The sequence below is a fragment of the Callorhinus ursinus genome, unplaced genomic scaffold (assembly GCF_003265705.2).
Source record: "Callorhinus ursinus isolate GAN/ISIS: 27379988/994484 unplaced genomic scaffold, GSC_fseal_2.0 scaffold42, whole genome shotgun sequence".
Lineage (NCBI taxonomy): Eukaryota > Metazoa > Chordata > Mammalia > Carnivora > Otariidae > Callorhinus > Callorhinus ursinus.
Window position 1 is genome coordinate 1573287 of NW_027397104.1, and position 12270 is coordinate 1585556.

Below are 12270 nucleotides of genomic sequence, written 5' to 3' on the forward strand. Positions count from 1 at the left end.
AGAGGGGCGCCTGGGTGGCTCAGTTGGTTGAGCGACTGCCTTCAGCTCAGGTCATGATCCTGGAGTCCCGGGATCGAGTCCCAAGTCCCACATTCCATCGGGCTCCCTAGCCCAGCCGGGAGTTTGCTTCTCCCTCTGACCCTCCCTCCTCTCATGCTCTCTTGCTCTCTCAAATAAAAAATTAAAAAATCTTTAAAGCAAAAAAAAAAAAGGGAGTATTTATTTCAATAAATTATAGAAAGAACAAGAAACCAAAATTAATCAGGAAATATCAAAATCTGACATGAATGAAATGGAGAACAAAAATACTAAAAAGCATGAATTTTAAAAAGTTCTTTAAAAGGGCTAATAAGGGGGATGCCTGGGTGGCTAAGATGGGTGAGCATCTGCCTTCAGCTCAGGTCATGGGTCCTGGGATCGAGCCCCACATTGGGCTCCCTACTCCGAGGGAAGCCTGCTTCTCCCTCTCCCACTCCCCCTGCTTGTGTTCCCTCTCTTGCCGTATGTCTCTCTGTCAAATAAATAAAATCTTTTAAAAAAATAAAAATAAAAAAATAAAAGGGCTAATAAAGTAAACCTCTTATAAGCACAAAGAAAGAGAAAAAAGAGCAAAAATAGACAAGATTAGTTCCGAGAAAGAAAACATGACAGAAGAAAAAAATTAAAGAATTATAAAAAGGTACAACCTAAAATTACTCTCATCAACTAACTTGAAAATTTAAAGGAAATGCATACACTTCAGGAAAAATGTAAATGACCAAAACTGGCCCAAGAGAAAGAAGTTTGAATAGCTCAACCTACCTTAGAAAAAACTAGAATAAGGTGATTATAGACCTACTTTTGGGAAAGATTGCATTCAAAGGGCACCAGAGCTGAGTTTTATCTATTCTTTTTTTTTTAATTCAATAGAGAGAGAGAGAGAGAGAGAGAGAGAATGAGCTGGGGGAGGGGCAGAAGGAGAAGAAGTAGACTCCCCACTGAGCACAGAACCCAAAATGGGGCTCTAGGGCACTATCCCAGGACCCTGAGATCATGACCTGAGCCAAAGTCAGATGCTTAATGGACTGAGCCACCTAGGCGCCCAAGTTTTATTTATTCTTAAATAATGATAATTTCCATGCCATTTAATCTAGTCAAAACTATAGGGAAAAGAAGAAAAGTTCCCATATTTAATATTTAGAGCCAGCATAATTTAATACAATTCCTAATAAAAATTCTTTTTTTATAAAACTTTTTTTAAAGATTTTATTTTATTTATTTGACAGAGAGAGAGAGAGAGAACGCAAGAGAGGGAACACAAGCAGGGGGAGTGGGAGAGGGAGAAGCAGGCTTCCCGCTGAGCAGGGAGCCCGATGCGGGGCTCGATCTCAGGACCCTGGGACCATAACTTGAGCCAAAGGCAGACGCCCAAGGACTGAGCCACCCTAAATAGGTGCCCCTATTAGGGGCACCCCCCTAATAAAAATTCTAAGTAAAAATGAAAAAGAGGAAAACCGCTGAAACTTAATGAAGACTTTTTACTAAAACCTAACAGCAAATATTGTTCTCAATGGTGAAATATTAAAACCACTTCCATTAAAATAAACATTTAGACAGAGATGCCTACTATTATTATTATTTAACATATCTTGGACGTTTTACCAAATGCAGGAAGTCCTTAACCACACTTACATTTTTGTTAAGTAAAGGAACATCTGCACAGGTTCTGGGGATTCAAGTGTGACATTTTGGAGAGGCCCTTAATCTGCCTACCATGCTCTGTCTATATGGATTAGTGCCTCCTGGAGCCAGTGAATTAAAATAATGAAGATGGATATCACCTGACTCCCAGGGTCTCAGGAGACTTCCTTGACTTCTTGATGTGGGCTGGACTTCACCAAAGTTTACACAGATGAGCCCCTTTCCACACAGCAAACTCTTTCCCAATGCCCTCATAGCTGGGCTCCCTCCTCTTGTCGACCTTTACAACCCAGAGCCCTGTAATACACAATGCAGAAGCTAGGAGAGAGTAAGGAGCGGGCTCTGGTGTCTGTCCTGGAGGTGCTCACATGATATGATGGCTATGCAAAAGCTGAAATGCATAGCAGTGGCCTCTCGGCTCTGAAAAGCCTGCAGGCTCTCCTGGCATGTGGGCAGGTGAGGCGCAGCCTGAGTTACAGGTGTCCTTCATGATGTCCAGTCTTGAAAGGTAATGTGAAGGTCAATTTTGCAAAGACCACATATGACATACATGGGGAAGAAGGATCCCACTCTCACAGCCTAGTCCAAAAAGAAGACATTGGAAGGGAAAGGAGAGCATCCTAAGGGGCTGTGTAACTATCACTAAAAGAGCTAAGGAGGACAGAGACGCAGGCTGGGCCTTCTTCACGTACCCATGCCATTGTGGAAATGCAGTCTAGTTCACTCCAGTTGCATTGAGTGCCCTTTCTTCTGAAGCCTCTCCAAGGGTCCGTTTTTTTTTTTTTTTAAGATTTTATTTATTTGAGAGAGAGAGCATGAGAGAGAGAGAGCATGAGAGGGAAGAGGGTCAGAGGGAGAAGCAGACTCCCTGCTGAGCAGGGAGCCCGATGTGGGACTCGATCCTGGGACTCCAGGATCATGACCTGAGCCGAAGGCAGTCACTTAACCAACTGAGCCACCCAGGTGCCCTCCAAGGGTCCGTTTAGGCAGCATACTCATTGATTCTTTTCTTGAGCACATACTGGAAACCTGGTTTGGCATTTTACCTGGTATCCAGACCATGTTCACTTGTGTACTGGTTCTGAAAATGAGGGCATTATCTACAGTTTACTGAATTCCTGCAAATGTTCCTGCAACTGATCTACATATGTGCTGCCCCCACCCCCGAACACTACTCCAAGTACCCCAACTGCCCCCCCTCCGCCCCCAGCTGTTCTATACGCTCCCACTCAGGCTCACAGGCCCCAGAGGCCCCCAGGGAGCCACCAACTCCCCCCACCGTCTGTTATCTGGAGGAAGCCCTGATAGGGGGACTGGGGGAGGGTTGTTGGAAACTTTAATTAAGCAAGGATGGTTAACAGCTGCAGGGTCACCTTAGGAAACAGTGAGCTTGAGAAAAGAAATATTTCTATCATCTGTCCCCATGACCTTTTAAGACTTCTGCAAATGGCTCCTCATTCCCTGCCATGGAAAAAAATAACAGCCATCACAGGCACCCTTCAGCCCACAGAATCCTCTGAGCTTAACCCTTCCAGCAGGCCCTCTCACATAGAGGTGCACCTCACACAGACACCCCGATGGACCACAGAGACCTGAGGATGCATGTTCACACGTGCACACGCACACTCACGCATACACCTGCCTCTTCTCAGGTGACAAATGTGCTTTCCTACCTCAGTGGGCACTTTCTCTGTGAGGGCTGGGTGGTGTTGCCGGGCGGAGCTCTCAGCAGATCCACAGGGCCCGTTACAACCCCTCCACACACCACTAGTCATACACTACAGCTGTCAGCATGCGGCAAGGACCTCTTTCCCCTTCCTTTTTCCTCCCCACAGGTGCAGCATGTGAAGAGGTTCTGCGGGGGCAGATGCCACTCCCTCCAAGTGGGTTTTTTCCCACCCACGTAGCCTGTCTTGCCTCAGCCTCTTCGCCCCCACAGAAGTAAGCCCTTTTGGGGTCATTGCTTGGTAAAAGAGTGTTAGGGAGCACCACTGAACCATGCTCAACAGCCCTCCTTCCCCTGCCGGTTTCCCTCCCTTCTATCAGCCAGGCCTTCACCACCCATGAGGGCCTCAAGCCCTTGGTCTTCTCCCACAAACACCCCCTTTTTGCTTGGGGCTGGGTGTAAAGGGACAATATTGAAACTTTTTAAGGGAAGAACTTTAGGTAAGTAAGAAAACAAAATAAAACAAAACCAAGAAAATATCAAAACCTCAGGTCCAGAGTCTGTGAGCTCAGCACCCAGCCCTTTCCCTGCCTCCCTTCTAGAAAGCCACTACCCTTCTTCATCCCCACTCAACTCCTTTGCTCATCTGCCCTGACCCCCCACAAGGGTGCATGAGGGCTCAGTGCTGCAGGTTTTTCCAAAGGTGCACAAGCTCGGGTTGTCCCTCATCCTCACCCCCAGCCCAGGCCTATCCCCAAGCCTGTGCCTCCTGGACTCAGCTTGCTGGATCCAGCTCAGATGTCTGGACACAGGATGCCATGAGTCCAGCAGGGGGCAGGATGGGATGGGGAAGGGGCTGATTGGCCAAAGGTGTGATCAGGAGGGAACAAGGCTGGACAAGGCCAGGGAAAGGCTGTGAAGAGGGAATCTAGGGGGGTTTATAGAAGAGAAACAGTGTGGTCCCAGATCCTCTGCATCCTCCAAAGCGCTGCCACATTCTCAGGAAGGGCTTTGGAGTGAGAACCTCCTTGTGTGTGAGATCCTCAGCAGTTCTGCAGGACTACAGCAGGAAGGGAGGTGGGTCTACCCTGAAAGCCTCCAAACTGATAGGGAAATGAGCTCCACCAAATCAAAGCCCCCTTTCGGGGAGCCCAGACCTGCTGGGAACCCCAGGATGATGAAGAGCAGAGGCTCCACACTAGGATCCCCCAGTATGATGGGGAGGATGGAGCTCTACTTTGGGAGATCCTCTGGGTTCAACTGGGCACAAAAGAGCTCTGACAACACATGGATAAGCCTGTGGACATAGCAGCCAAGAGAAGAGCAAGGGCAAATCAGGGTAGATGATCAGGAGGACATGCATTTTGAGTGCAGCACTGCCAAAGTGTGTGTGGGATGCATGAAGGGGGAGCACAGGCAGGACGAAGGGACAGGTCTAAGTAGTGATCCAGTGACACCTCCAGGCTCTACGTCCATGTTCTGGACCTCAGTTTCCCATCCCCTGTCCCTCTGGAAACCACCCCATCAGGGATGCAATCTGCTTCACTGAACCCATCTGTCTGACACTTGTTCACATCTTCCTCTTTTGTAACTAGAAGTCACAGGGCAAAGCATTAAGCTGTGCAGTCACAGAAGGAACACAGAGCCTAAGAGCGTGAAGGGACAGAGGGGACAGTGTCAAGAGAAGCTTTGAGTTGGTGGATGAAGGAGGAGACGGGTGGGAGCAGAGGTGCTCAGGGCAATGGCAGAGGCCATCACCTATGCAGACCTGCGGTTCGTGAAGGCTCCCCTGAAGAAGAGCATCTCCAGCCGGTTAGGACAGGGTAAGGGTGAAAGAGGCATCTCTTTGATTTTGCATCCCCAAGCTCCCTCATGACCCCACCCCCACCTCCACCTTTTCTCTCCTCTCCAGACCCAGAGACTGATGAGGATGAGGAACTCACCTACGAGAATGTACAAGTGCCCTCAGTCTCAGGTGGGCCCGTGAGCTCGGCTTCTTCTGGAGTAGGGGACAAAGCAGGTACGGAGAGTCCAGAGGATGTATGTTTGACAGGGTGGGGTGTGTGTGGGGGGGTGTGGTGTGTGTGTGTGTGTCTTGAGCTGGGACTCCACGGTATTCTTGAGCGGGTGGGGGCGGCGGGGGAGACACAATATCCCTGGGAAAGGAGGAGCGTGCTTAGGAAAGAGAAGAATGAGCCCTGGATAAATGGGAACCAAGGAAGAATAAAGCTCCCCGGGGCAAGGTGGAGGTCCAGTGGGGAGAAAAGGGCTCCTAGGAGAGATCAGGGCAGCCCCTGTGGGGAGATGAATTCGAATGGGAAATAGGGAGTCACGGGACAGAGAAAAGAGGGTAGGGGAGAGGGATGAGAGCACTTCTCGGGAGAAGGTTTGGGGCAGGCAGATGGGGGGTGCTGAGTAAAACCTAAGGGGAGACCCAGGAGGGAGAGGAAGGGGTCCCGGGGGAGAGGATGTAGTAAGACCCAGGAGAGACACAAGAGTCCTGGGGGAGATGCGGGACTCCGGAGAGTGCTAAGGGTGTCCCAGAGCATCTCAGGATGTCGCAGAAGGCTTCTCGGGCCAGACTGGAGAGGGAGAGGGGGAGGAGGAGGGGGAGGGGGAGGGGGAGGGGGAGGGGGAGAGGGTGGAAAGAAGGGGAATTTCCCGGGGCTTCCATTCTTCAAACTGGACTCGCTGCGGGTCCTCAGGGCTCCAGTCGGAGCGGCCAACTGCGTCCTGGAGCTCCGTGACGTCACCAGCTGCCGGGAGGCTCCTCGCGGGTGAGTACCCAGCCCTCCCCGCCTGCGCGCGCCCTCCGCGGCCCCGCCGGCGCTCTTGCGGGGCGGGGCGGGGCCTCGGGCGCGGCGGCCTTTCCCACTTCGCCGACCCCGCTACGCCCCGCGGGGTTGTCACCAAGTACGGTGCTGGCGCGGTCCCAGCGGGGCTGATGCTGGGCCCGGCGATGTGCGGGCCCGGGACCTAGAGTGAGCCCGGGGAGCAGCCTTCCGGACTGCCTCTTTGACCCCTATACCCATATGTATCATTCCCACAGGTTGACCCAGATCTTCCCTCCACCCCCTTTACAGTGGTCCCCATTCACATACCCCTGTCCTCTGTCTCCGTCTGAGATTTAGTTCCCATCCTACCAGATAGCGCCCCTCAATCCTTACCAGTAACGATCCCAGCCCTTATTCTGGAACATCTTCCTTCCGCTGCCTGCGGAAATTCACTACCCCACAAAACCCACCATGCCGGCACCACATCCTCTGAGGGTGCTCTTTCCCATGAATATCCCCCACCCCCACCCAGCCCCTCAGTCTCTAAACTTTCCTGGGGCTCTCTGCCCTTCATCCCACTGTCTCCCGAAGGCCGCGCAGCCTGTACGCAGTACCTCCTTCTTGGCCTGCTCCTCACCTGCCTGCTGTTAGGGGTGGCCGCCATCTGCCTGGGAGTGCGCTGTGAGTATGGATGTCCCCCATTTCCCACTTGCCACAAGCAATTTTCTCCCCTACTCTCTCCCCAACAGCTGCCCTTCCTCCAGGCAGGGCCCAGAGTCACTACCACCATATCCTTAGCTTTTCATCTAGTTTCTAGCCAGGTTTGTTTTAGAGTGTGGTGTCTTCCTAAATTGTCCTTACCTAATCCAGTACCTCCTTAAGCTTGAGGCAGTCAGATCTTATATTTCAGCCTGTTTTGCAAAAATTTGCAAGAAGCAGAAAAAGGACTGACGCTGAAGTCTCAGGGCACCAGGGCATGGCTCAAGATGTCCTCCAAATCTCTCATTATGGCCGAACAGATCTGCAGGTGTCTCAGCAGCTCCAGCAGACGAACAGTGTTCTGGAAACCACTAACAGCAGCCTGAGACAGCAGCTCCACCTAAAGATAACCCAGCTGGGGAAGAAGGAAGAGGATCTGCAGGGGTCCAGGAGGGAACTAGCCCAGAGTCAGGAAGCACTACAGGAGGAACAGAAGGTTTGCCAGGCTACCCAAGAGCAGTTACAGGCCTGCTGGTCTGAGAAGGAGAAGACAGAGGAGGCCTTGCAAAGTAAGGAGGTGCAGAGGATGACCTTGGAGCAGAGGCTGAGCAGCATGCAGGCCACACTGAAGCCCTTATTCACATGCCCCTTAGCAGGTATCCGCTCTGGGAGAGGAGAGATGGGAGGGTCTGCTGTGAGGGATGGATTGAAGTGAGGAGACACTCGTGGCAGGGGTCTATCTGTCAGGGGGTCATTGAGTTGTTGAGAAAAGGGATAGCAAGTGAGAGTGGTGGCCAATAGAGAGGAGGATCAAGCTGCTTTCTGGATTTAGGGCGACTCACAGAACTCTCAGGCAGATCCTGTAGGAGGAAGGAGGTTGGCTGCTGGAAATGCAGATCACACTGTCCAAAGCACCAAACTCAGGTGCCCTTGATAGCAGTGTCAAAGATCTGGGAACCCCCTGAGTTGGGATGTGGAATTGGTTGCACATTTTTCTAAAGAGAGGGTCTATAGCTTTAATTATTTCTCACTACATCTGAGATTCCCCAAGGGTTAAGAATTACTGATTGATGAGGTGCGGTGTGGCGGTGGGGCAAGGTAGCTGAAGCTCTCTGGTGTGGGTGGCACTCACAATGAGGTGGGTGGGGGTGAGGAGCTGGGGTGGAGAGTTCATCTATTTTGAAGGCAGGAGCCCAGGCAGTATGTGGGGATGAGGGAGGGGGCCACAGAAAAGGGGAGAGGCTGTGCAAGAAGCAGGCTGAGGTTCGAGGCAGGGAGCCAGGCCCAAGGCAACTGGAATGTTCATGCACTGGTTACCTATGGTCCAGGTTTGGCTCTGTCTAGCTCAAGGGGCATCGGGAGATTCCCCCAAGGCTTAAGAGGGCGAACTGATGTGCAGACACCCCCAGCCCTCGTGTCTTTAGCCTTCTCATTCCCTGTGACCCTCAGTCCCCGCCACCCCCAGGCCATTCCCTCAGCTGCACCCCAGACCTCAGCTCTTCTGCTGGAAGGCTGGTTTCAGACCTCCACTCTGACTACAGCTGCCTGCTCCAGGCTTTCCCCACACTTCTTCTTCAACCTCATTGATGACTCCAACCCGCTGTCTCCCGTTTCCTCCCTTTGCCTCGGCTGTCACTTCTCTGTCTGCCCATCTTGGCTTCTGGGGCCCATCACTTTAGCCACTGGCTCCTTTGTTCTGTTGTCCTTCTGGTGCACCAGAGTGGCAATATCTCAACTCTGGATGAACTCCCCCCTTGCTCCTGCCGCACCCAGGTGTGCTGTATTGTGCTATCATTCTGCTTGGTGCCACCAAAACTCTAGTCTCAACCTCAGCCCGTTCCTCAGGCCGCCTGGCAGCTGTGCAGTGGTCGGCTTGCTCTCCGCTTGAGCTCCTTATCCTACCACCTCTCTCACTTTTAGCAGGTGCCCTACTCCGTCAGAAGAATTCCCTTCATTTTCCACCACTGAGTCCATTCACATTTCTGCCCACCCCCATCTTTTGCAAGGATCACTGCAACGGCTTGCTGCATCATTTCTCCTAAACATCCTCTCCCCCTCCCCCCATCCACTTGTCACGTGGCAGCCAGGGTAATCCTTTAAAAACAAAAATCTGATCATGTCATTCCAGTTAATTAATTACATCAAAAGTTATGGCATACATACTATATGTCCAAGCATTGTGCCCAAGCACTTGGGATATAGCCAGTGAACAAAACTTCTCTATGTAAAACCCTACATTGACTTACTTTTCCTTGTAATATGAAAATAAAAAAAATCCTTAGCCTGGTTTCCAAGGTCCCTGCCTACCTTTCAGCATGCCACTTACCCTCTCACCCTCTTCCATCTGGCCGCACCGACTTCGTATTCCTTTTAGTTGCCATAGGACAGAAACTCAAGAAGGTAGCTGGGTGAGGGCAAGAGACAATGTAGACAGAAGAGAGGGAGCTGGGGAAGGAAGGAAGGAAGGATCTTTGAGTGCCGCAGGTAGGACTCCTGGAACAGAGCAATGAGAGAGGTGGGTTGCGATCAGGAGCACAAATTGGGGTATGGGTTGTGAAAGAAAGAGGGATGTTTCTTGCTTAGAGATAGTCAGGAACAGAGGAACAGAGCAGAGGCAGGTTTTGGGGTGGAAGGGAAGGAAACGGAGAGAGTTCATATCAAGAGTCTGACAATTTCAGCAGAACAGCAACCAAGGTTATTACTTGTAGAGGTGTGGAGAGAGGGAAGGAGGTGGCTAGCAGCTTGGAGGGTGTGAGCAAGTTTTGAATACGCAGCAAGGAATGCTTTAGGGAGCAATTGAGATGATTAAGAGGCCTATTGAACACTTACGGGGGGGCCCAGGTGAGGTCAGCCAAAGTGTGGGGGGGAGACTGCAATCATTCAGAAATTGGGAATAGTATCACCACCCTATTAAAATAAACCTCCTAGACTGTTAAGGAGTGAGGTTGTGAATATTAAAGACTTTTACTAAATATGAATAGGAATGGCATTCCCAGGGGATGCCAAAGACAGATGGCAAAGATGAAGGGCTAGATGTCAGTGAAGGTGCTGGGAGTAGACCAAGGTGGGCACTGTTAGCAACCAGACTGAGGAACTGTCACTTTCATCCTAAATGAGGAGATCTCCCTCCTGGGTCTGGGCTGTGCTGTCACATTCTTTCTGGTTTATAGATACCTGCTGTCCCGTGGGATGGACACTGAACGAGAGGAGCTGCTTTTACATCTCATATACGGAGAGAAGTTGGCAGGAGAGCCAAGACCACTGTAAATCTCTGTCCTCTGACCTGGCCGCATTCAGTGATGGTCCTTATTCTTCAGTAAGCATACCTTGTTCACAGACTGTAGTGGGTACTCTTAGGTAAAGGGATAGATGTCACCGAGTCAGAAACAGCAGTGCACACAGGGCATGCGTTCCTTTGCCATGCAGCTTCTCAGCGCAGTGCTCCAGGCGGCCCCTACCAACTGGCCGGAGTTGGCACAAGAGTCGAAATTCATGAACCATCTTTACTTGAAATTGTTTCTCATCTCAGCTTTCTGGTCCCCTTTCCAGGGCTGCTTAACAGCTTCTTTGACTCTCTTGGCCTCTCAGGCAGAGAGGTCCCATATCTGGTGGGCTGGATTGCTGGGATTGGCTCATTATGACCAGAGCCACCCATGGAATGACTCCCCTTCAAAGGCTGGCAGAAATTCTTACCCAGCTGGGAGGTGAACTGAAGGGCGAGCCTGCACCTACAAGGTGGCGCTCGAAGGCCGCAGGGACAGGTCACCGATGAGCTGATGTCTTGCGCCAGACAGTCCTCTTGTCAAAGCTCAGAGACCTCCCTATTGTGCTCATCTTCTTCCATCGGCCCATGTCCCCTCCTCCCTACACTGGCCCCCCCTGCACCGGAATATTTCTCATCATTCTCCACATACCTCTTGTCTCTCTGAATCTCCCCTCAGCTTAGAAACCTCAACAGTGCAAGGAAGATGTTGACACAAATTAGTCCGCCTGGTTCATTTTGGACTGGTCACAGCTTTAAGAGGTTGCCGCAGGCTGACGGTAAACAGCCCTTTTGGTAAGTCTGTTGGGACTTCTGGACATATTCAACTCCATAATTCCTTCATAAAGACATAGTGATGAGATTCCCCTCCTACTCCCAAAGTTTTGGGAGGTCCTGCTCTCAAAACTCACAAGTCAATATTGTAATTGCCTACTTGTCCATTCCCTTTACTTAAAACTCTTTAGGACAGTCTTCTTTTCTGGCCCCTTCCCAGTACCTGGCAGTCCCAGGCCCTTTTTTTTTTTTTTTAAGTTACTAAGTTGGGACCTATCTCGTCTTTCTCTCAGAGGGAGAAGCTGAGGCTTTAGCTAGGACTTCACAGCTCACGAACCCTGGCATTCTAACTTCCCATCTCTTGACAAGGCTACCCAAACTGAGGTGGCACTTTCTCAGTCAGGGACTCTTGGGGCACTAGAGTTGCCTCAGGGAGATGAGGGAGCAGTGGGATAACTCTGAAGATCAACTCCAGGGACCCTGAAACAGGGGAGTCATCTCCTATGTTCCCTATGGAGTTTCCATCTTTAATACCTTGGGTGATTTCCCCCTCCCCTGGTCCTAAAGCCTCTTTGAGTTAGAGTAGACATCTGTCCCTGAACCATACCCAAACATGGCCTTAGGCAGGCTGGGCAAGTTAGAACTTCATTGTGTTTAATGCAGGGCAAGGGGAGAGAAGGGAGGGTGGGAGAGGAGGGGCAGGGCTTAACCAAGTTCTACCTCACCAATCTTTAGGTATTATGGTGAAAGCTCAAGATGTTACAAGGTACAAAGCAAGTGGCCAAGAATGCAGCAGGAGGACTGTAGTTCTCCAAATCCCTGCATCTGTGAGATGGCAGCTTTCAAGCATCCAGATAGGGACCACTTTTTGCCCTGAGTTGGGTAAGCATGACAAATCGACTGAGGCATGGGAGTTGGGGAGCAGGGAGGGAGAGGAACTCAAGAGCAAGGGCTCAGAAGCCAGGGGTAAAACTTATTCCTGAGAGTGACGGTCACCTCTACAGCCTTCAAGGTCTTGGTCTGCTTATGTAACGGGGGTCCGGGGGTCGGGCAGGAAAGGTCTGGACCTGAAGGGAGGCTGGTGATGTGGCTGTCCAGGGAGGTGGGATGAGCTGGATGAATGCTCTTATTAACAGTCAACTGCAGAACTCACCGGTGCTTTACTCTTATAGGTACTCATGCCAACAAGAGCCTGTACCCCTCACCCCTAACTGCAGTCTGCAGGCCCTAAGATCATCTCCCTCCAGCGCCCTGTCACTCCGCCTGGGCAGTGCCCAGCCAAGGGCTGATCCATGCCCAACACTTCTAGCCAGCCTGCTGCCTGCTTGAAATCCTGCCCCAGAAACTGGACTGTTCCTGGGAAACGGGTGAAGAAGTCGTTAGATTTTGGCCTCCCCAAGAATTTCCTATGGTGG

General features: G+C 51.1%; 1 protein-coding gene across 1 annotated transcript; it reads left to right on the forward strand.

Moving 5' to 3' along the window:
- The first annotated feature begins 4941 nt into the window (after nucleotides 1-4941).
- On the forward strand, nucleotides 4942-12166 carry CD72 (CD72 molecule). The gene is made up of 9 exons (XM_025852792.2): nucleotides 4942-5169; nucleotides 5259-5366; nucleotides 6052-6123; nucleotides 6712-6801; nucleotides 7140-7475; nucleotides 9990-10135; nucleotides 10761-10876; nucleotides 11591-11737; nucleotides 12028-12166. Exons 1-8 carry the CDS (start codon nucleotides 5088-5090, stop codon nucleotides 11730-11732), a joined length of 1092 nt encoding a protein of 363 aa, XP_025708577.2. The 5' UTR covers nucleotides 4942-5087; the 3' UTR covers nucleotides 11733-11737; nucleotides 12028-12166.
- Nucleotides 12167-12270: the final 104 nt, after the last annotated feature.